We start from the raw sequence: 24,727 nt of genomic DNA on the forward strand, positions 1-24,727 counted from the left end.
CAGTCCTTTCTTTGATAATCTTGTGACTGCTGTGATCCTGATGGTCTCGATAAAATTTTCCTCTTAAAGTAACCTGACTTTTGTTTATCATCTCATTTGGCCAGGTCACACTGAGTGCTATTTTAGACATCCTAGACAGCTTTTTGTTAAATTCCTGCACCCACCCCAATCAGAAAGGAGTCATGCTAATGCTCATTTCATACTTCTGCTTCTGTGTCGTCAGACTCACAGACTTGCTCTGTCAGTAATCCTCTGGCTTCAGGGTGACTGTTCAAGAAATAAGATGCTATTCACATTTAAGGCATCCAGCTCTTCAAAAGCTGTTTTACCTCTTTAAATCTGACTCTCACCTAACTAATCTGGTATTTATGATCTTTAGAGCCACTTAGTTTACTCCAGGCTACTAGTTGTAGCCTTTTTACTACAGTGCTGAACTGCGTAGGGAAACTGGAAAAAGTTGAGCCAAAACATCAGGGAAGTACTGCTTCACCTTCCAAAAGAGAAAAAAACTCAACAAATCTGACAGGCTAGTGCAAAAGGAGCATAGAAATCCCTACCAAAAAACATGTGGGAGGGAGCATATATTTAAAATAGGACCGCCTAATTCAGCTGCTAAATCACTGTAAGGAGCTCTCTATGTCTGTGTGTGCGGGAGGGAGAGGGAGAGACAGAGGGAGAGAGTCAGAAAGGGAGAGAGGAGCAGAGGGAGGGAGGAAGGGAGGGCAATGTGCCTTTCACAGAGCTGGGAGCTCGATGGGAATGTTTGATTAGCTCCTCTCTGAAAGAGAAAAGGTGTCCAGGCCTCCCTTCACCGCCTGCCTCCGATTCTTTAGAATAATGTTGGCTGGAGTTTGTGGTACAGAAAAGCTGGGAAAAAATAGCACTTTCATACTGTGTGGAGGAAAGGAATAAAAAGTTACACACCTCAAGCAAGGTAATTTTGATGTTGTTTCTCTACTATATTTGTTTGTTGGGGAGAGGGAATATTGCCTTTTTGTGTGTTGATAGTAGTTATATTTTCACCGCTAAGAAACTGTAGGGACATAACTTTTTGTTTAACATTCCAGCTGTGTGCAGAAGATCAAAGACTTAAGGAGATTTGGACATAGATGTAAAATGAAACTGTACTTTATATAGATTTTATTAAGTTTTTATAAAAGCATTAAACCCCTACTGTTAAAGTGGACACACATGCTAAATAGCAAGGGCTTAACTCTTTCATAAAGCATGGTGTATATTAGTCACACACCAATAGACATATATATGCCAACGATTCAAATAGTGTGTAAGATGTAATATGACTTGTTCCCTGTGTTTAAAGTACTTTTGCTTTCAAGACTTTTTCTTCACCTCTTTGATCAATAGGGAGGTATGCGTTGTATCATTAATTAGCACTAGATGACTCCAGGGAACGCTAATCTACAGGACACAGAACAGAAAATAGCGTTATTCCACTCATATGACCTATACAGCATATTCTTTGCTAGTCGGATAAGTACAGATGCATGAGCAGTACAGTAGCCTAGACTCTATATACGCCTTTGTGCCGAGCGCTTGTTTTGCTGGTGAGGCTCCAAAAATGAATAGCATTGTCAAGCCTGCCACAGCCGTTCAGCTCTCTGTGGAGAGATTAGAGTCTCGATAAGTCTCTTCAAAATGTGATTTCTGTCAGACTAGTACAAACATGAACCAAATGCCCCAAGCAAACTTTCAACCCTACTTGATATTTTGTTTCTAGAGTTTATGGGAACTACGCCACATCCAGAGCAAAACAGGAGTTACAGATTTCAGAGGCAGATCCTCCTTTTCCTCTAACCCCTCCAAAATTTAAACGGAAGACCAAAAACAAGCAAGCACACACAGAGAAAAAGTTTCTTCAGTTTAGATGGTTTAGAAGATCTATTTGACTGAGAATAGCAATGGAGCCATATATGTTTATAGCGTGTGTTTTAGCATGTCAAAGATAAAAACACCTTGCACGACTATGCTTGAAGACTGGCTTTTTGCTGTACCTGTAGTACCACGTCCTTCAGTCCTTGCTCAGATTATCACTTGAATTAAAGTGATTATTATAAGACTGGTCTCTTTAGAAAATGCAGAGCTCAAGGAAAAATAAAGGATTGCATGTGCACATTAGTTTCTGAATATTGAATTGGTATCTTATTGCAAAGACTTATTTTCCTTCCATATTTTATCTAGTGCTTTGAGTTGCTGGGGTTGTTCTCACTGGGGTGTTGGAAAAAGCTTCCTGTCTTTCTGTTATTCAAGACATAGGAGTATTTAATTAATTGGAGTGAAAATAAAAAAAAAAAGAAGAAAAAAAAAAAAAAGAAGAAAAAAAAGAAAAAAAAAATGAAAGAAACCTTGATGTCTTACCAGTATAATTGAATATTGCATTGTGCTTTTGCCTGTAGCAGGAATTTCATGTTCTTAACTTGCTCGCTACTTTCTGTAAGACACTTTCTTCTTTGGCAGTGTTTTTGCACAAGACTTACCACTGCTGATTGAACTAAGTAGTTTTACAACCAACACCATCAAGGAAACTGTTTCCTCACACTTAGGATGCAAGAATGAGTCTCTGTGGATTCTCTGATGCCTAATAAAGAATGAGTTCCTACTGAAGTCTCTCATTTAGTGGGAACATTAACAAAGATTAACATTCACCCCTTCACCCAGCTACTTACTTTCACAAAAGCAGTAGGAATTTAGTAGGAAATTAATTTTTAACATTCCCTTTAGTTAAACTTGATTAATTTGAGTATTTCTGAAGAAGACTGGGTGAGACACAGTGTAAACACAGAAGATGGGAAAAGAGTCTGATTACTTCAGGCGAAAGAACAGAATTATTTGCTATTTCTGGCTGTTGCTTTTTAGAAAACACTGCTAAATATAAACCTGAAGTTTATGTAACAGTGGCATCAAGGACTTGACTGTACCTAGTCTGTCTGGAGAAATTAAATTTTTTCCTATTCACCCCAGAGTCACAAATAGAGGTTTAGAAAGAAAATATTGCCAAGTAACTTTCATGCTAACTCAAGACCTAGGACACACGTGCTCACATCTCTGCTCCTAACTGATGATAGGCAAGACATTTAGGATAGCCAAACGAACTAAGCAATAAAATGGCTAGTTCAGCTTACTATCCACAACTGTGACTGTATTCCTTCTCTGGCATCTTGAGGCTAAATGCACAGAAAAACAATGCTCTGGCACACAAAGTCACCAAATCCCCATACCAGAGATTTTGGGACTGGGATGGGCAGATGCTGGATCAGCAAGGTGTGTGTTGGCCCACTGCAGTGGCATGGGAAGGCACTGTATTTTCTGGACGGGTGGTCCAGGGTTTTCTGAGAGTCCCAGGAGATGTTCTGGCCTCCTGAAGCTCTGGGTCCACCAGGACTCCTCTGACGTGCTGCAGCATCATGTCACATTCAGGGCTTGCTGATCTGGGTTGGAAAACAGAAACACAGAACAAAACAGAAATAAACGCAAAACTAAATTTAGTTGGTTGGTTGGGTTTTATTTTGCCCGCCTTGAGTAATTTTCAAGGCCCACAGGGAGAGATAGGTGCTTAGCACCTCCTTAAACACTTCAGTCACTTTTTTGAACTTGCCTGCACACAAGGAGCACGTTGTTCCTGTGCTGTTGGCCTTGGGTGCCTGTGCTGGGGGATTCAGCTGGGGTGTGGGACAATGCAGCCAGTGTTCAGGGCCCGATTGTCACACGGAGACTATAATTATCTCCCTTCTAATGACCAGCCAAGCAAGATAACAGTTTTTATGCTATGTTTAGAAAACAATGTCTTACTACAAATTGGTGGCTCATTCGCCTGTAAAAGAGCCTCTCTAACTGTCTTGGAGCAGATGCCATTCTTTTGCATCCTGATTCCTTTATTTATTGCACATTTCACACTCGGAAAACTTGGGTGAATGCTGCACAGGCAGTGCAGCCTCCCCATGTCACTGAAGATGGCAGAGCGGTGCAGAGTGCCCAGAAAACCTGTGGCTGTTTCGGTTGTATCTACATCAGTAAATTGAACTCTGACCGTCTGGCTCATGACAGCCTGCATCTTGTGGGTGAACTCTTTTAGCCCCCAGCCCAACAGGGCTGCACGTGTGGCTGCAAGCTCTGTGGGAGGGAGCAGTAAGGATGCTTCTTGCAGACTCCCTATAATGCCCTGCAGTGGCAAAAAGCGGGGTGTGAAGGGGCTTGCGATGGGTAACACAGCAGTGTGTATTGCAGATGAGATCTTACCCACAGGCATCCTGGGGAGACTTCTGACATGGTGTAGGCTCCTAAGGCATCTGTGGGGGTAGCTATACCCACCAGCAGTGACTGCAGTCTGTGGCTATGTCTGACCCTTGCAGACAGGGAGATGAATCAGAAGTGGGCAGTCACGACGGCGACACTCATGGTTTAGCTACCTGAGCGTTGGCTCAGGGCTCTACAAACATTCAACACTAAGCTCTGTGCTGGGGCAGCTGCAGATTTTGTGGTGTCTGAGGGCTGCTGCCACATCCCCTGCTGGGTGCCCTGCCAGCAGAGCAGCACAGCTGCCCACTCCCTCTGCCCACAGCCTGCTCACCTTACCTCTTGCCACCTTCTCTGAGCTGGCATCTCTGCACAGTAGCAAGGATGTGGCTGGGTCATTTTTTTCAGCAAATGAGCCCTGGAAAAAGCCAGAAAGAAGATTTCCAGATCAGAAACAAGATTTCCCAATGAGTAGGAACCAGCATTTGAAGTTGGAGCTATATTTTAATTAGAATAACAACACCATCTGCAGATTTTGCTTTCACCACTGAAGCAGAGCACCCAAATCTATAGCTCATCCCCCAAACTGGGAACACATTTGAATTCAGAAGAGTGTTTATAACCATCCTTGCTTCATTCAAATCAAGATTTAAGCAGGTCTTAACCTGCCAAGCCTTACCGTCCTGACTGAACTGGCTTTCTAGTAACTATTAAGCCCATCCTACCTCTGCTCTATCTCCAGAGCAGCAGGGTGCGTTAAGAGTTCAGAGGCACATTAACAGCACTATCTATGTCAGCTATCCTTAATGTGTCTCATTCTACAGGACATCCCATAGATACAGATATAAAAAATACTTTGAAGATGCAAACTGCATTTGGAAACTGTATTTTGGCCTGTCACCCTATAAAATAGCTTTGTAAATGCAATGCATGTAACACAGCAGCCAACAGTTTCTCAGCTGGCAGCTGGTTTCCTATGAAAAAAATTCATAATTGCCAAGTGACAGTTTTACATGAGCCAAAATTTCTGGTAAAATTCTGAATGATCTTTGTGTAGCTTCACACAATCCTTTAATGTCCCCACCAGGATGCATTGGGGATTTCCAGTGCCTCCAGGCTTGTACATAAAACTGTGGAAATTTTTACCTCTCCAAAATCACTTGTTTACAGGGAAGTTTGAATGCGGCCATGTCTGTACCTCTGTCTCTCTCTGCCAGGTTCCCTTAAGGATTCAGAAGGCTCCATTCTTTCTCTTTTCACCAAATATGCAGCTTACCCTGGAGTCAGTAGAAGAAGGGTGAGACAGAGGAAAGCTGGCAGCAGCGCTGTGTATCCTGGCCCTGGTCACCTCCAGCGAGTCAGAGTTACACAAGGGTAAGGGATCCATGACTCCGTTGGCTGTTGGCACCACTACCAGCCAGCTTAAGATGATAGGAGCCCACCTTGCTCACCCTGGTGGGAGCCCACCTTGCTCATCTCTCTGGCAATGCATCTGTAGCACACCAGTATTTTGTTCTCCCAGGCTTGGTGGAAGAAGCGTTTGGACATGGAGGGTATGAAGAGAGACTGGTTGGAGATGAGGTTAAATGGAGAGAAGGAGAGGAGTGTCCAGACGAGGGAGGGAGGAGGTTATAGAAATTTAGAGTAATTGCTATGAAACAATTTGGTGCAAACAGAACTGCTTCTGAGGTCAAATATAGGTACCACATGTGTACTCATGAATCTGCCAGGAATTAAAGTGGACACCTGACATTTTCTTCAAGTATGGGGTAAGCACCATGCCCAGGTCAGACAGATGTTCTCTGACAGATGTTCCCCCTACTCTGGGGGCAGTCTTTCTACCAAAATGCCTCTCAAAATATGTGGTGATTTGGGATGTAGCATCTCAGGTTTCCATGGTCTACATCTTTGATTCTCACAGGCAAAATTTGTGCATCTAAAGAATAAATTTTAGGCAATAACTAGAAGTTTATATGGTAGTCTCTTCAAACCAAAGTTCAGAACAAAATTCCTGAGCATGGAAGTAGATTATGCAGTATTAAGGTCTGCAGGCTTTGTTCTGTTTTTAAAACAGACCTTTGACCCTAAATTACATATTCCTGCTCTTGATCACCTGTTTGCTCCCAATCCATGTGATTAACACAGATTTCCTTTTTGATCTTGGGTTCTCAAAGACAGAATCCTGTGATTCATCTCTATGCTAAAACAGCAAGTTTTAAAAGTTTCTAATAGGCAAAATTATTAAATCAGTATCAGCCTGGCCTTCAGATGTATTTCTCAAAAATTTCTAGCTGCACCTATGCTGTCACAGTATCCATGGCCAAGCTCTGGATGCCATGTTCCATGCCACCACATTCGCTAGCTCTTTATCTGCCTCCAGGGCACTCATACACATAAAGGATACAGTTTTGGAAGCATAACCACCTGCCATGTTGTCTGCATGCCCCGTGTGCTAGAGAGCCCACTCCTGCCGTCTGCCAAGGGCTGCCAACATGCATAATGTAGGGCTGCACAGCTTGGCCTGCACGATGTCAAGTCTTTGACAGCAGTGCCTCTTCAGAAACCCCTAACATCCTCATTTATACTGCTGGCACCCGTGCAAACCTGTAGCTCACTTTCATCTCAAAAGCAGCATGGAGTCCCAAGATATCTTCTGCAATCATTAAAAAGCAGAAACGATATTCGCAGGACCACCATTTTCAAAAGGCTCCACACAACAGCCACGTCTAGTGATAGCCCTTCCTGATTTGCTGAAGATATTTTGTGTACAATATTTCCTTAATCAAGTCACCATTACTAGGCATCGATAAATTGGCTGCTTACTGCCTTATCTAAAACCAGTGCCACATGCTAGGAGGGCTCCAGATAGTTTTTTTAATTGCATATGTTTTATGAATCCTTATCCAACCAGTCCATGGCTTTGGCATGGAGTAGTTGTGCTGAGTGCAGGAGATACTGAATTGATACAGCGTCCATTCTGGTTTTCTGTGAGATGCTGTATAAGTTTATCAGCATGCTTAAGGACTGGGTTTGCTTTCAATCTGGAGATAAAATTTACTTTTGCAGTAGAGGGATACATGTAGCTTTAATAAGCAGAGCATACACGTCCTACATTTTCTCTAAATTTCTGTGTCTAAATTTCTACCAAACAAAAAGGTGTCAAGCTGTGTCTCAACATGCTACAAAAATTCCCCAAACCATCTCCAGAGTGATGTGCAGTTTATTCAGTGCCTTTTACACAAATTCTTTACTTTTAGGCCAAATATGTACCTTCAGGGGAATTCTGACACACTACAATAATTCTTAGCTTGCAGGCAGCACAATAGCGTGGTTATTCAGTGCTTGTTTATTGTGCATCCAAACTGAGAAACCACATATTGCACTTTCAAAAGTCACTTTGACTTTTCAGAACTGGGTGTTTTGTTGAAAATAGAAACAACGCGTTTTTTTTATAAAAAGTGAAAGAAATGTGGCCAAGAATCTTACTCTCCCTACCTAACACATCCCTCAGGCACTGCTGGATTGCAGATATTCCCATTCCCTTCATGTCAAACATTTGCTCTCGGTTTCTTGGGAACACAGCACTGCCAGGACTGACAGTACCCAGCTGGGACCTGGCTGGTATTAGGGAGAAGTAATTAAGTTAGGAAAGGGAAAGAGGTTGCCCTCAGCAGTGAGCAAGTTCCAGTGCACAGACAGAATAAGGCTCAAGCCTGGGAGCAAGGGGAGGAGATACATTAGATACGAGAGCTGTGGGGGACGGACAGACAGAAGGTAGTTGTCTGGACAGAGCTTCACAGGTCAGAGCTAACAGCGATTCCCAGTGAGCAATAAAAGCTGTGCATCGAAATGAAAAAATGTAACATAAAATAATACATTATTAAATGTAAAAAGAAAACAGGAAAGCATGGTGCAATGACCCTCACAGATATAGTCATCCGGATATTCCAAACTGTATTTTCTCTGTGAGTGGGTGGCATATCCTAACTGTATTTCTTCCTCTGCTGGGAGGAACAGATCAGGACAGCATAATTGGTGGTTATCTCTGTGAGACAGATGAGAAAGTATAATCATTGCAGTTTTATTTAGGCCCTCAGAAAGGTCTGGCAAGTTAAATCACACTATAGTTTTAAATAAATTACCTTCTTCTAAACGAGCTCTGTGGAAAGCAGAGAAACCATTTGTCACTGTTACTTCAGCCTTATGTTGGTTTAATTTCAGGGCACTGCATGAATATAAAATGAGAAGCACAGGGCTGCTTGGGTGTTTTTATTCAGCTCTAAATTGCTGGGTATAGCATCGTCATTTTACCTACCTGACTGGAGCTGTTTTGGACTAAATTCTTCTTGAAAATCCGCATGTAAACATTTCTTAAAGTGTCTCTGGAATAAATAGAAAAGGATTTGTGTGCCCCAAGTGCAACTGAGGTAGCATTGGGACCTCTGAAACCCAGGGAGGGTCCCAGGACCCTATGTCCCCCTCCCCATCTATGTCCAAACCACAGAGCAAGGCTCCTTTGGCATCTTCACAGCTCTTATGGACTTGACCATGCAGTGGTCAAGTTTCATCAGAGAGGGGAGAATGTGCCCAGGCATCCTTGGCACCCTCTCAAAAAAATATTAACTCTCTTCACACTCACAGACCACTCAATAGGCTGAACAGCCCAACCTGAGCACAGTGACCACATGCTGGCACCAGTCAGCTGAATTTCTTTGAGAAACAGAGCTGACAGCTACCTCGGTATAACAAGATGGTGGAAAGCAGCACATCTTCAGGCAGCAGAGCAGTATGTAAGCCCTCAGCTCCCATCTCTGAAGCAAAAGGCTTAAAATGCTAAGCAAGAACAGCAGCAACCACCAGCCTGCTGTTGAGGGTGTGACAACCCACGGGGGGAAGGACAACTGTGGACCAGTGTGGGATTCGTGTGGCCACAGGGAAGAGATGACAAGGAGCCTGTGGCTACTGCTCAGGTGGTAAAGACTTTTTATTCAAAATGAATAGTCCTGCCTATGATCCTAATGCTAGCTGTGCATGTTACACAAAGACACATTGAGGCAGAAGTGCAAGCTGTCCACAGGCTCAGAAACTCATCCAGCAGAGGTCTGGCTGTTCATTTTATCACACGCACAATTGCTTCATGTGCAACATCTATTATTTCTTCCAATTCCTCCACCACTGTGGAAACAGCTGCAGACATAAAAGCCTGTGTTTCCTCATCAACTCTTTCTGAGGCACTGGATAACTTAGCAAAGTGAATCTGAGTACCGCCTCCAGGAGGTAATTTTGGGTTCTCAGTCCTACATGTATTTCCACAGAGGCACCTACCCCTAGCTGGGACAGGGATTGTCCTTTTGTCTCTTCCTGCTGTTTGCCCAAGCCTCCTGTTTGCAACCAAAGCCCAAGCTCCTCTGAAAGCTGAAGAAGGTTTAATTATGCACATGGTACAGGAGACTCTGAGTTTCTTACTGACACTTCCCACAAACAGTGTGGGCAATTTATTTGTTTTCTTCTCTTTGATCTGATAAGGTATGAAATGTCCTATCCTTGCAGATGGTGCTAGTGCAGATACAAGCTTTCTCTTGCCTCATCTTTTTTATAACAGAAGGTAATGGTTTCTATGATATTTTTAAATCCCTGAATGAATATATTTTATTTCAGGCCATTACAAGACAAAAGTCCACCATCCCATGCAAATGAGCTCATGCTTACAAGCTAGCATTTTCAGTCTTACTTCTGTTACCCAGTGTCCTGACCTAAGATACCTGCAGGACAATCTAAGCTTCTGGAATGAAATACAGTTATCACCACTGCTTTTCTAGCTCAGCAGAACTCACTACCTGTCTTTTCAAAATAAACTACCATTTGGATTTTTTTTGTGTATAGACTTTCAGAGCAAATCAATGCACTGAGTGAACAGCATTCCTTCCCTTTGAGGAGAAAAGAGAGGAAAGTAAATGCATGTGACAGGTATTAGCCCTATTACCTAGTGTGCACCAAAATGCACAGCTATGTTATAATGGTGAGCAAGGTACTATACTATGGGGACAGAATATGAACATGAAACCAAGAAAGAGTGAAACGTTTTTTAAAAGAAACAATAGGAAAATAGATAAATAAATAAATAAAATCTTTTATCTGCAAAGACGATGATAAGCTTGTTTATCTGAACCGCTATACTCACACCTACACCAAACCCACTTGATTTTCCTGTAAGGAGCACATATCTAACTCAACCCACAGTGCTCTAAGATGGTGTTGTTAACTCCAAACTACTTGCTCAAATAGCTTTCAAACAAAGTCCACTTCTGTTTTTTTTAACAGTGCCAGTGTTGCTGCTGTACTATAACCTCTTGAGAAGGAGAACAATAGCACGCTTTATTGTGGTACAAAGGAAGTACAGAAATTAATTTCTGCAGCACAGGAGATTACAGGAAACAAACTGCTAACGCCTGCAGAGTCAAAGCACATGGCACCAGCAAAGAATTTCTGTTTGCACATGTAATGGACAGCAATGCCTTACACAAAACATCAAGGACTTACTTAAAACCTGTGCTTCCATCAGCAAAAGTATAGTTTTCCATACAGTAACAGTTTATACAGATCAAAACCATCTGTTTGTTTGTAGAGGTTCTTTCATGTAACAGCTCCCTGAGAGCCGAGCTGCTATTAAAAGGCATAAAAATCTGACTTTATATCCTAAAAGAATGGTTTGCTAACTCTGTCTTTTCACTGGCATTTGAGCATTTTCAAATATTTTTAGCACAGGAAAAAGGAATCAACATTCTTTCAAATAGAAATTTGATTTCAAAATGTTAGGATGGGGCTTACACTTGGAAACACTGAAGGAGATGCTTTTTACTGCATTTGTGCGTGACTTAACATGGGTTTAAGCAGCATTGATATAATGCACATACACTGCTTTCCTGGTATAGTAATAGCATCTGTTATGGTGGTCAGAAGGATACAGATGAGGAAATGTACTAGGAAAAAAAAAAATCCAGCATAAAGTTTGGGAGATTTAATATTGAATGGTCACTAGTTAACCAACTAGGACTGTAAATAATTAATGGAAATCTGGTAAGCATAGCTGGCATTATCTCTCAGTTCATGAAGAGTGTCACAGAAAAGGAACAGAAGATGCCAGTGAATCAGGGCTTCCAAAATATCATCCATTATTCTGGTTTACTAATGAGACACAAACTCAAAAGATGCTTTAGCATCCCATTGCTGGGAGTGAAAGGAGCCACAGCTACTGGACATAGCAAACATAACCAGGGCACTGGACATTATAACTTTTTTTTTTTTTTTCTTTTTCCCATTTTGTGTGTTATGACAGGAATTTCATGAGGCTGGAAAACTAAAATCATGTAAAATCCCTGCTGCAGTCCCCCAGCAGGGGCAGGAGACTGGGCTGCTGGAGGGCAGGTAGTCAGGCACAGCCTCACAGACACCAGAATGCAAAGACAAGGAAACCCAGCCCATGGGAGCTTCTCACAGTAAGATAATACAGGGAAGAACATATAGTCCAAGACAGCTGGAAGAAGGTGTTTCTTGGCTTTACTTTCCACTGAAAAAAAAAAAAAAAGTCTGAGGAAAACACACTTTCCTCAGTGAAAACTCTCAGAACCTGACTGGGAAGCCAGGCATTAGGAAAGACCTTGCTGTTAACCAACTATTGGTATATTCTCTCACTCTTGGCTTTTTAAAAAAATATCCCAAATGCATTTTCCCAGCTAGAAGTTAATGAGTAGGACACAGCATGCTCCTGTGCTGGCTGAGTAATTATCCTTCAGAAATGCCTGAAAAAGGTACAGTAATCACATTTTTATTAATGCATTAGTAATAATGCCACACAGATTAGTATTAAAAATATTTTAAACATATCATGTTTTAAATGGCTCTTTACTCTGAACTGAGTACTCTAAACTGTAGTAGAGATGCCATAGGCAGAAAGGAGGAATACAAAATCCACGAGAGAAAGACCATGTGAGATTTTGATATCATTTATCCCAGCTATGGAAGCAGCAGACACACTCCTCTTGTACATAAGATTTCTCATTTTGGCTTTCTTGAAGTTAATTGCAGTATGGGTTATTCTCTTATGCATCCATGCGGCCCCTTGCATCACACTTCTGAAGGACAGGTGGTTTAACCAGGTGTTGATAGCAGGGAGTCAGGACAAGAACTGCAGAAGGCTGAGGTGTAAATTCATGTGGCCACTTGATGGTAAGTTTGCGATAACATCAGTGGAGGACTTTGATTATTTCTCAGAGGTGGGATCAGATTGCATATAATAGGTGTTTGAAGGGCATGAGGTTTGAATACTCTTCAAAACAAAAATAAGATCTGGGATCAAAGGGGAGGATCAATACCAGACCTACACAAAGCACATCCTACTTTAGCAGAAAACATGGAAAATCAGGCGAATTGGGGGTTTTCTGTATGGTTATTGAAATAAAACCAAAATATTTAATGACTTTGGTAAACCTCTGTCTTTCACAGACAAGTTAATAGTTGCATGCATGAAGTGGTGATATTAGGTTCCCAAGAAAAAAATCTAGGGTGTAAAAAAAAAATTAAACACACTGAGACTTACAATGGTAGATAAAAGGAGAAATCTCAGCAAAACTCATACTATAGATTAACCCAAAGCAGAAACTTCAGTTTTTGCGTTAATGAGATCTATTAATTTTGTAAAGTAAGAAAGGGACACTAGCTTCTTGTTTAATTGCAAAGTGTCATTCTCAATCTGCAGACATCCCCAAAGCTGCCATTGAATTTAGACTAGAGGGCCAGTCATACACATAGGTCCATTTGGAAGATCAGAGCCCTAGTTCCTCTTTTCTTCCCAGAGAAAGAAAACAAACAAACAAACAAACACACCATTTTATTCCAGACATTTGTTCCTTTTAAGAATTTGAAAGTAGCAGATGCCATGCTAGCCCACCATATAGGAGGTCTCATAGTACCTATAGGATATCTGTGCATATTTCCTGGTATACCAATGCCTAACATAGAAATTAATATAGTTGGAAAAAATAAGTTTCTTTATTAAAATTTATTTCCATCAGGATGCCAGTAAAAGCTGCACCAGCAACAGCACAGTCCCCAGTAGCATGCTTTTGAGAGTAGCTATGACAACAAATCTGTCAGGTAAATCGAACAGCCTTGCCTAAATGCTTCTATTAACTTTCCTGTCGGTAAAATACCTGTTATTGCAGGCTAAGGAGTCTGCTGAACTCATTTGCCTCCTGATAGATTTTATATATGAATTCTGTTTAGATTTCTTGGCCTCTTTCTACCGGACATTCATAGTACTTCATTGCCACCCAGGAGGGCTGGGATGGTGCCTGGTGCAGCTGGCCTTAGGATGGTCGGGCATGGGGACAGCAGGGCCTTTGGAAAGTAACAAGAGCTCTTGTGCAGCACTGGTGGTTTATATATTTTGTGAGATGGGAGAAGTCAGGCAACATTGGACTCTGTCCACAGCAAGGCACACAGCAACCTACCCGTGAGGCAGCTTTCACATGTATCCTTCACTATCCCATCCCTCTTCTACTCTAGTTAAACTGGAGATGAAAGTGTTTTAGCACTAAGCCAAATACTGTCAAGACTAATTCTCACAGCTCTCTCTGACTTTAAATAAAGATTCCACTGCTGATTTTACTCGCTATAGATTCGGGGAATGCCCAGTCAACACCAGCACGGCCTTTAAAGATGTATGGTGTTTCTGCAAGTGGCCAGAAAGTCCCTCAGTCTGCATCTCCTGTTCCTGGGATTGAGCTGAAGTAAGAACTGATGTGATCTTGCTTCTACTACTTGCACAGCCTGGGGTGACCCCTGACTATGCTGTCCACTGTTCTGAGAAGGACACAGCCCTGTGAGCAGCTTTCCATGCCCCAGGATTCAGCTTGGTGGCTTCTAGGCAACTTCTGCTTCTCTCCACCTCAGCAGTTAGCAGGTTTTACTGAGATTGATGAGGAAAGGTGCAGTACCAAAATACTTATTTCCAAGTGATACTGTTAACCATAGTTGCTGGCATTTTGAGTTCCCTGACCATAATACAGAAGCAGAAATTGGAGGTTCAGCTGGCTTGTGTAAAAACAGTTATAAATTATATAGGCCTACAACTGGATAAACTCAGTTTAATCTGGCAAACTATTTTCATCTTTCTCACTCAATAAACATGTGGTTTTCTTGAAAAAGAAGAGCAATTAAAATAAAAAATGTGGAAACATTGACTTTGAGGAAAGATTGTGGATTTTTTCCCTCTGCCCTATATCTGTCTTGTCCTTCTAATTTTCCTTCCTGAGGTGGGAGAAGCCCAGGTCCGAGTACACAAATCTCTGAGTGGAATCTGTCACTGCCATGTTTTCCAGGAGGCAGACAACTTGTTTTCCCTAACTGTTTCCAGCTTTAGTACTTACTCTCTATACTTTCTTTGATAGCAAGCTAATTTTGACTTTAGTGCAAAGCTTGCCATTTGTAAGCATGTAATCAATTTCCTTTCATTTTGCGCCTTGAGTTTTTCCTCTACAACACACAAATATTTTCTCACTCTCTGATATTTGTTAGGCATTTTGTGGTATTTTAATGACTGATGTTAATTACAAGCAACCAACCCAGGATTTCCCCAGCAATCATAATATAATGAACACTTGCTACTAGAGGTAAGGAATTAATGGTAATTAATTGCTACTAGAGGTAAGGAATTAATACATTGTGATGATTTCCTCTTTTTTGTTTCCTCCTATGCCTTGTTTAAAGTAGTGTCTCCTAATTTGCTAGAGATTAAAAGCTTCACTTCTCAAGCTCCGTAACTCATTAGAAAGACAGTTTAAAAATACAATTCTTTTTTGTTTTCATTGTCATGCTAAACTTCTATCCACTGACTGCTCAAGCACTACTCATTCAGCCCACTTGTAACTCTTTCAAATTCAAAGAAACAGTGGGCATGTCAATAAATGAATGCGAATAAAGATAAAAATATTCCCCCATATAACATCTCCCAGATGTTACAGAGGGGAAAAGTGACCACAAAAGCAACATGGGAGGTGATGCTCAGGAAAAGGAGGATACCTGTGATAAGCCTGTAGTCTTGTAGTCTGGACAAGAGCTTCAGGAATGGCAGACATCAGGAACTGCATACGTAGACCCAGAGAAAAATGTTGTCCAGATGTTCCGAGACTCTTCTCATTCTCAGGCATGTTCTCACACACACACAATAAGGAAAGGAAATAATCCAGTAATTTGGCTCAAAATCTATGATGTGATTACAAGATACTTTGCACAACTTGCTTCAAGAGTAAGCAAATTTATGTTCTCCTTACATTTGTGAAATTATGGGGTGCAATTGGACATGCAGACAGTACAAGTCTGCGAATACTCCCTAGAAAACTAGCAAATTAACTTGAATAGCTGCAAGAGCATGTTCATATCTGTCATGTCCTCTGCTACCACTGGCTTCAGAAATAAGTATGAGGGATGAAATCTTGGTTTCACTGAGGAAAAAGGCAAAACTTGGACAGAAGGAAAAAAATTAGTCCATGGTTGTTCCACAGACCAAATATCATCTTCTCAGGGGGACATCAGCTGCTCTGCAAAGCAGAGAGCTCAGGAGAAAAGAGCACCGTACATGAGGATGGTGAAATGTTGAAGAATAATGCACAGTTGCTATTCCCCGATGTTTCCAGTATCATTTATCATAACTCTAAATACAGCCTCTTTTTTACAGTACTCTTTTTTTTTTTTTTTTTTTTTTTTTCAGTGCTCCTTACTGACACATTCAGACTTTGCTTTAATCACCATGAAGGCCTCAGTTATTGTGATCTTCTTTGGTAAGTACTAAAGATGTGCTACAATTAGTAGTTTGTGGATTTGTACACCCCATCCTGGCTGATCAGTGACTCCACTGCTGATGAAGCTCTCTGTGGAAGGTAGAGTAAGCCTTGACACAGCTTTTCAGAAACAGTACCCAAACTTCCAAACTTTTGCATAGAAATAATATTAATTATTTGCAGAGCTCTCTAAGCATGTGGCCATAGCTGAACACAGTCCACATCAGATGGTACCACTAATGCTGGAAAATATCTGTAACTTAAAGATTCCCTATAAAGAAAAATCAGCTATTTATTTCATACTGTGGGAGCACCCCCCCGTTTACCCCTTTCTCTGAGAACACAATTTCTGAGAGATTTCCATGGCCAAGAAGGTGCCAAATGAAAATGCTTATAAATGTGTTCTATTTTCTTTCCTCTGGATGTCAGATGAGATCGTACTTTCTGGGAAGGCGTAGAGATTCCAGAATTTGCGATAGGTCTGACATGAACAACCTGGTTGATCGGGCATAGTTGCTTTGCGTAGTGTACTAGTGCACTTATCACCCTTTGATGGTGCTACAACTATCATGTAACCTAATGCTGCTGTATGACTTTAATTGCAATATTCCCAGGCAATGCTCCATTTAGCTGGGACCCTCCAGCCTGGCAGCATACCCATATTTAGTTTAACTTCATAGTTACCTATGTTGTTCTTTTGTCTTTACTAGGAAGACTATCTTCCTCCACATTAAATGAGGCCCTAACACAGCGTGCAGCTGGGATTTTGCACTTTCTTTTACATTGCTTCTATTTTTTTTCTAAGTACAATTTCTCTTCACACAACTTTACCAATGTCAAGAAGTCCCTCTACTGCATCTATATGCTGTAACTTCAGAAACAGTGAGACTCTTTTTACTTTTGAGCAGGTTGTAACAGTTACTGTCTGCAAGCACTTGCAACCAGTCTAGGGGGAGAAGATTATATTAAAAAGAAGAGAGAGAAGAAGAAGAAGAAACATTGCTGTTGCTGAGTCAACACTTCATAGAGAGTTTTATTTCACTCTAAAAGCTCAGAAAAGAAGGTGAATAGGAAGGCCAAGACATTTGTAACAGTTATTACCCACAACTTAGTGCTTATAAAGTAAACACACAGAACTGTTTGTACATCAAACACTTAGCAAGTAAACCCAGCCAGCTAAGCAGCATACATATATAGTGATGTATTTTTTAACATAACTGTATGTCTCTTCTACAATCACATTTTTCAAATCACAATTCTACTTACTTAAGGAAAGCAGTGTCCTTGCTGGGACAGGGTATTGGACATGCCACACTGGAATCTCATACATTTCATGATGCTCCTGGTATCCCATATCCACTACCACCACTGAGTGAAATGCCACAACACACTCTTATAGGATACCATCCCTGCATAGGCTATTAAAATATATCTTTCTCTCCCTAAATTTCTAGCTGTTTTATGCACAGAGCGTGTTTCACTGGTATCTCTATACACCAATTGCAATGAGTTTCTACCGCTCTTGGAGATACTTAGGCTTTTTTGTGATTTTCTGGAAGTGCCTGGACTTAATGGCATATTTTGACATGAGTTCCACCGATTAATGTGCAATCAATTGATGTTTAATCCCCTTCAAAAAGCTAACTGTGGGGGCACAGTAGATGCCATCTTGACTGAAAAGTTAACCAACAAGTTAACCAAAAAATCTCATGAACAGGTGACTGATGCTGGTAGTTCCTTTTTTTCTGATACTATGTTTTCTTTGTTCTAGGTGTATTTCTTACATGTACATATGCAGCCAAGGAAGCTACAAAGAAGGTTAAAAAGGCTAAGCTATGTAAGTGGTCCCATTAGTGTGCCTAGCTGCTTTACTGCAGGCAAGACTGATGCATAAACGTGTCCAAAGTGAAGTCATATTCCAGTAACTTCACAATTCTTTGCAGAGTCAATAGGAACATACATTAACTAACAAATTCTACTGAAGTCAAATCACTGAAATGTGTGCTACTGTACACTTGTAAAGAGGATATTGTGTATTTCACTATTAAAATGTATCTTCATAGGTCCCCAGGTACTATACACACTTACTTTGGAGAAACAAACACTGAAAATCAGAAGTATCCCCAGGCTTCTTCAGTCCACCCCCACTTACAGCCACAACCCTTGGCACACAGGTTGTTATGTGTTATATTGTAGATACAGAAGACATAGACATCTCTTGTGTCACAAAAGCATTGGTATAAGTGCATAAGAGGAGGGCATCCCTGTCACTCAGTTACTCATTATATTCATGACAAGATAATTCATCTATGAAAACATTCAGTTTGACTTTACCAGGATTTTGTCCTCACAGACGTACCACAGATCGACTGTGATGCCAAGGCAGGGAAGATAATCAATCCCGAATTCATTGCAAAATGCCCTCCGGGATGTCAAGATGTAAAATACCGTGTGTACGGCACAGACATTTATGCTTCTTTTTCCAGTGTGTGTGGTGCTGCAATTCACAGGTGAGTGGGTTTAAGTTAGCCAAGCACCCTGAGAGAATCATCATCTCAGTGTGGGGAGCTCTTGGCCATTCAGGTCCTTTAAAGTTCCCAGTGCCTTGTAGGTTTGATTGCAGGCTGCTGTTCTCGTGAAAAGCATGTCAGAAAGACCACATGTGATGCAACGGATCCTGTTTTATGAAGTGCTGTCAATCCTCTAGTCCTACTGAAATCAGTCATGTCTGAAAGTGTTTTTCAACCTTAGGAGAAATGTTTTGAGTTTTTTCAGATCTGCCATTCAAGCATAGCAAATGACTATTATACTATTATTATTCAAGTAGGATGGAGCTGCTGCTACTAATACAGCTTTAGAAAAAAAAAAAAAAGACATATCACTGGCAATGAATACATACAACTCACATACTTCTGGGACTGGTTTTGGCTCTCTAGATTTGAATTTAGCTGTCGTTGATGTCAGAGGCTGAGTAATGTGCTTTTCTGCCACAGAAGGAAATACTGGACAAGGAAATGTATAATGCAGATTTGATAGTACAAATTATACCAAGTTTAATTTGCCATGCAAAAGTGTGCAGATATTTTTAATGGAGAATAACTTCACAACCAAAACACACCATAATTGCAGGCAGGATGCAAAAGCAGGATGCATTCAGCTGAAAATGCAGGAAGAACTTGTAGAGTCTGATCAACATCTTGGCTTCATTCAGAGTTATCATAATGCTTTCAGTTCTGAGAAATACCTGGGAACCTGAGTAAGCTTGAATAGTTCAGACTGTACTTTATTTGAAAACACATTCCCTTCATATTACATTAGGGAACTGTAGCAGCACTGAGAAAGGAAAAATGTTCATGAATCTTAGGCAACACCAGTGGGAATTTCTCTGCCCTCCTTCCTTTCTCAGTCCCAGCCCATGAATTGCTCTATCTTTGTAACAGCCTACTCCAGTATGACCTGCTGAGATGAAAAACTGTGTTAATGCAAAGCTTGTGATTGCCATGGGAAAGCATCTCTAAGTCGATAAGAAGATGCAAAGTATTTCGTTTCCTTAACTGTCTGCTGTGAATTTTTACTTGAACCTGTAAGAAGACAAAAGCTCTGCTATAGGGGGTGATGCCCACGAGGAGACAGTGAAGCCCATGCTGGACCGAGGACGAACGCAAGGTGCTGTGGATGAGAGCCCATCACGAAGCCGCACCTCCCGGCAGAGGTGCCGGTGTGCGCAGCGCTGCCATCTCCTGGCTGCAGCTGCCCTGCTCAGCCCCTTGCTGGGAGATGGCTCTCGAGGGACCGGCTTTCACCTGTCACATTCTTCCTGCGAATGCACATTGGAAATTGTGTGCATCGCTGCAAGCAGAGCTTGTCCCGGTGGGAGGTTATAAAATGCTGACGGTGAATGCAATTTCTGCCACAGCTCAAATGCTGGCTCCCTGTGTTATTGGAGTGAGGATTTCAGTTTTCCTCATTTGCGAGCTGAGTTTGGCTTCATTAACTTACATCGGCATTTCTGCAGACAGTGAATTTCCTTTCCTTATGGTTATTATACCACCAGCTTCTCACAATCATCAGAGAAAGCTAAGGCAGTAACGCATTCTTCACCACTGCTGGCTGCCCATTACTAATTGCCATGCACTGTGCAGTTACTGTCAATTATACTAGCCCTTTGTAGTAGCAATCATTTTTTGTACTGTCCTAATAATGCCACAGCAGGTTGCATACAGTGAAGGTTTTCTGTTTGTCCTGAGAAAAATATTATATCAAATGTCAAACACCATTTATTGTGCACCAGACAAGGAGATGGTCAGGTTTTCTGCAGCTTTTTGTAGTAATATTTTGTTCACTTTAGTCTGGGCTGAGGCCAGAACCAGGCTTAGTTTTCTGTGGTAATGCATTCTGAAAATCAAAGAAAACATCAGTTTTCATGAAAGAAAAAGCCAAGCAAGTGGGAGGCTTGCCTTGCATTTGTCTAAATTATTTCTGTTGCATGGCTGGCCCTAAAACTCCTGTGAGTATATTGCATATCTTCAATCATGCAGTCTAGCTTGTAGGAATTTTAACAAAGGCAGAGACTCGTCCTTAGAAACAAAACACATAGATCTATGGGAAGAGCAAACAGAGCCCGACAGCACTGTGTGGCAAACTGCTCTTCTCTGTGTTGAAGAAGTACAATTTTTTCTCAGTGGCAGACTTAGCAGTAGCTTCATGGCTCCACTGTAAATCCTGGCTTAAAGATGAAAGCAAATGCTTCCTACCTCTTGCACTGCTGAATGGTCTCTATGTTTCTGGGGAGCGTTTCCTCCTTCAGCTACTATGTTTTCCCCTTGCAGTGGTATCATTGACAACACAGGCGGGAAGATCCTGGTTCAGAAAGTGGCCGGCCACGCTGGTTACCGGGGGAGCTTCTCCAATGGAGTCCGATCCCTGTCACTGCCGCGCTGGAGGGAGTCCTTCCTCGTCTCAGGTACTGTGCCAGAGCACCTCAGTTAGTTCTTATCCTGGGCTTCAAAGAGAAATACACCCCACCAGAGGTGCATGGGGCTCAGCCCTCTGCAGGTCTGCCAGAGGTGACAGACAGTCTGGATTGACTGCCCAAGGGCAGCCCAGCTCCTGCTCTTGATGCTTAAAACCTGAGCCTTGGTACCGGTGGGAAGATCTCCCTAATGCACTTGCTCTCCACCCTGACAAGTATTGCTGCTAAGCAAACTAAGTGGCCTTTTGGCCCCCTCAGTCTGCTTCTGCACCTGTGTCTTCTGAAACAACTTGTTTCTGTGCTGCCATTCAGGCTTTGCAGAGAAGCCTTTTGGTCTGTTTTACTCTGAGTTTACTCTGAGAAAGCCACACATTTTCACTGCAGCCGTTGGACACAATGGCCCAGGTTCTCTGAGTTCCTCGTTAAAATTAAATATGTATAGTTTATCCATATAAACCTTTAAATAAAAACTGCCAAGCCTTCTCAAATCATATATAGCCATACTGTATTAATACAAAACCCTATATTAAAAAATGTTATTGTCGTATCCCAAATAAGTTATGAAATTCTCCCACCTCTGTGAGCCAAAAGGTGCTGCTATCTACCCAGTGCAGGGAAATCCATCTCAATTCAATGCTAATTCCTTTTTCTGCCCAGTAGCTCCCTTGGATTCATTGATGAAATTCATAATTTATATACAATTTCTAAATCTAACCTCTTGCTGCATCCATCCAGTGGTTAAGTTCTTGCTGGTCCACACATCTGAAGCTTTGGGATAGGCGTGACCAACTGATGTTAGTTAACTTCATCTTTTTTGGAAAAATCAACAGCTCAAGCAACTGAACAGCCTCTAAAAATAAAGAAATGTTCTTTTCATGTGAAAATTTGTGGACAGCAACAGAGGTTTTAGAAGCTGACCAAAATGAATTGCCATCTGGAGTTTGCATTAATATATTTGGATGCACTTTTACAGCATTTTACCATGGGTACACCAAATTGAGAAGGATTTATTTTGGATGAGTATGGATTTCCTGGAATAGCTGAATTGCTACTTGTACTTGTTGCTGCTTTTTTTTTTCGCAACAAACAGCACATTGTAATTCTGGTACATAAATGAGAAAGAAGAACTTTTTACCTCAGCAGCTGCTCGCTTATCCTATAAAACTGTAGGAATTTTTGATTTGTAGTAACGAAACTTTGTTCTTAATTAATTAACGAGTTACTACAAGAGATTATACAAGAGAAAGTCACAAGTACACATAAGAGGAGATGATGAAAAATCTGTATACTGATACAGGCATGGTGAGATTTGTCTTTCATACACTTAATTTTACGCATGTTGAGTGGTCCCTCTGATGTAAATGTAGTTTATGAACTAGCTCAAGCATAAACGTGACATAATATAGCCTGTCTCATCTCACGTTTCATATACAAATAAGAAAGGAATTCTTACTATACCTGATGAAAATGTGGGAATTTTTGAATTTCAGAGAGAAATTCAGAAGTCTAAAACCCCAAGAAGGTTGTGCTATTCATCACAGCAGCCTGTGGCTGCATGCAGTCAGATCTCATTCTCAAAAAGAGAAAAATGGTGTTTTTGTTTTGGTTTGGCTTGCTTTTTTTTTTTTTTTTTTTTTTTTTTTTTTACAGTTATGAGTCATAAAAACACAGAGCTGCATAATGCATTCCCCCATAAAATACAAGTCACCTAAGGCATTAATTTAAAGCTTTAGAGCTTGCACTGAGTCTCCTGTTCTCCATCCAAGTTCCCCTTCATCAGACCAAAACTGTACATGTATGTGATGCTGTACCCTGGGACAGTGCCAACATTTTATTCCTAGTTAGGACATTGTCACCAGGAGTTTGTGATGTTTAAATTGTGAATGAGCATCCACACAAAAGAGCACAGAGGAGGAATCCCTGGGGGACCCAGGGAATGAGGTGGCGTGATTTGGGAGCAGCAGGGGAACAAGGTCTGTCCTCTGGGATTAAAGCAGTCAGCACACCAGGAGGTATGCAAATGCACTGGTATTCACTTTCAAGCACTGAAATGCCTTGGCACTCAGCTGAATGGCTCCATTCAGTTTAGTGGGAGTTTCGCAGCTAGTGGGTTAAGAAAATAGAGCTCTAAACCTCTGGCTTTGCTACTTACAAACAGGCACGAGAGGGTGAGCGGCCACCACACCATAATTTGTACTTCAAACAGACTGAAACTGAGGTTTCCAACCCAGATGTGAACCCATTTTTAAGCATGTTAAGCAAACTCCGGCCTAGACACAACTTCTTCCAGATGACACATCGGTAGAAAGGATGCATTACCATTGCTCCAAAAAGCAGGGCCACATTCAGGTCAGGCTTCAGACCTACCTTTTGACCACATATGGGACAATGGGACACAAGATGATGTTTATCAAAACCCACAGAGCCCAGGAGTACGCAGCTTCCCCATAGCCAGAACCTAGTTTATTTGCACAGTGGCAGTCTTCAGGTTTACATTAGAAGCATCACAAAAAGAGTCTAAATTTAGATCAGATTATTATGCTGCTGCTGCATCTGTGTAACAACTCACCTTATCACTCCGCCACTGCTGGGGATAAAGAAATGCATTTAGAAATCATCTGCAATCCTATAACATTTTAATCTTTCTCCCAAATTGGAGAAAGAGCTCCTTAGTCCTGCTTGTCTCCTGAGCCCAGTTTTAGCTCAGAGGAAAGTAAAAGTGAAGACCTGCTGTTCTTCACTTAGTCCAGATTCTGTGAGAGACCCAAGGGCAAGGAGAAAGCTCTTTCCAGCTTGTCCATGTATGTTAAAGCGCTTTGGTCTTTGCAGGAGCTGTGCTGACTTCCATGGCTCTACTCTCCATTTACACAACTGTAAATGAGAAATGTAATAGATCCTTACAGCATTGCCTCATTAGTAACTCAAACTAACTCCTTCATCTAGGGCTTTTTCATGACTGAGATTTCAGAGAAGAGTAAAATCAAGGGGCTAGAGACATGCAAAGGGACAAAGGACAGTGCTTCTCAAGCTCCATGGCCATCCCTGCACATAAAGGACCAGTTTCTCTGGCACATATACTTCTCTGTGTGCTATCACATGGGACATAGTTCCCAGTTCCCAGGTGCGGCTCAGTCTGTAGCAGCAAGTTCTGCTGAATGCTGTTGATCTCTCAATGAATTACTAAGGATGACAACTGTCATGCTCACAGTACCCATATACACCATCTACAAGAATTCACTGAGGGCATAAGGAAAAGCAAACCTATCATCATGACTCAGGTTTTGCAGGAGGTGAAGGCACATCTATCTGAGGTGGTCCAGATGCATGACACAGCACATCATTTTGCAGAGGAGTCCCCAGGGTCTAGAAGTCCTTTTGTACATCACACCCAAGCTTGCACAGATATTTTGTCCAGCTTTCAGAGGATAGAGCAGTCTTCCCTAAACAGAGCAACACTTTTCATTGAGTGATACAGGTATACCTTGGGAATATAAAAACTACCCTAAGAGATGGAATTGCATGGCCACATGTGCCAATAGAGATGGCATCTGGTGTGGCATTAAAAAGATTTGTGGTTTAAAGCTTAACTGGGAAACATACCTCATTGTTTTAAGACAGGACCCTCATTTTAGATCTAAATATAGGAACCATATGTTCCCACACATAA

The 24,727-nt window shown here is 41.5% G+C and overlaps 1 protein-coding gene across 1 annotated transcript in view; it reads left to right on the forward strand.

Moving 5' to 3' along the window:
• The first annotated feature begins 700 nt into the window (after nucleotides 1–700).
• VIT (vitrin) overlaps nucleotides 701–24,727 on the forward strand; it is a 51,938-nt gene continuing 27,911 nt past the window's right edge. Inside the window, exons 1-5 of the mRNA XM_032185698.1 lie at nucleotides 701–934; nucleotides 16,019–16,088; nucleotides 17,860–17,925; nucleotides 18,442–18,598; nucleotides 20,918–21,051. Coding sequence (XP_032041589.1) covers nucleotides 16,058–16,088; nucleotides 17,860–17,925; nucleotides 18,442–18,598; nucleotides 20,918–21,051 — 388 coding nt within the window. The 5' untranslated portion in view covers nucleotides 701–934; nucleotides 16,019–16,057. The remainder of the gene's footprint in view (nucleotides 935–16,018; nucleotides 16,089–17,859; nucleotides 17,926–18,441; nucleotides 18,599–20,917; nucleotides 21,052–24,727) is intronic.

Source organism: Aythya fuligula, chromosome 3 (assembly GCF_009819795.1).
Source record: "Aythya fuligula isolate bAytFul2 chromosome 3, bAytFul2.pri, whole genome shotgun sequence".
Taxonomy (NCBI): Eukaryota; Metazoa; Chordata; class Aves; order Anseriformes; family Anatidae; genus Aythya; species Aythya fuligula.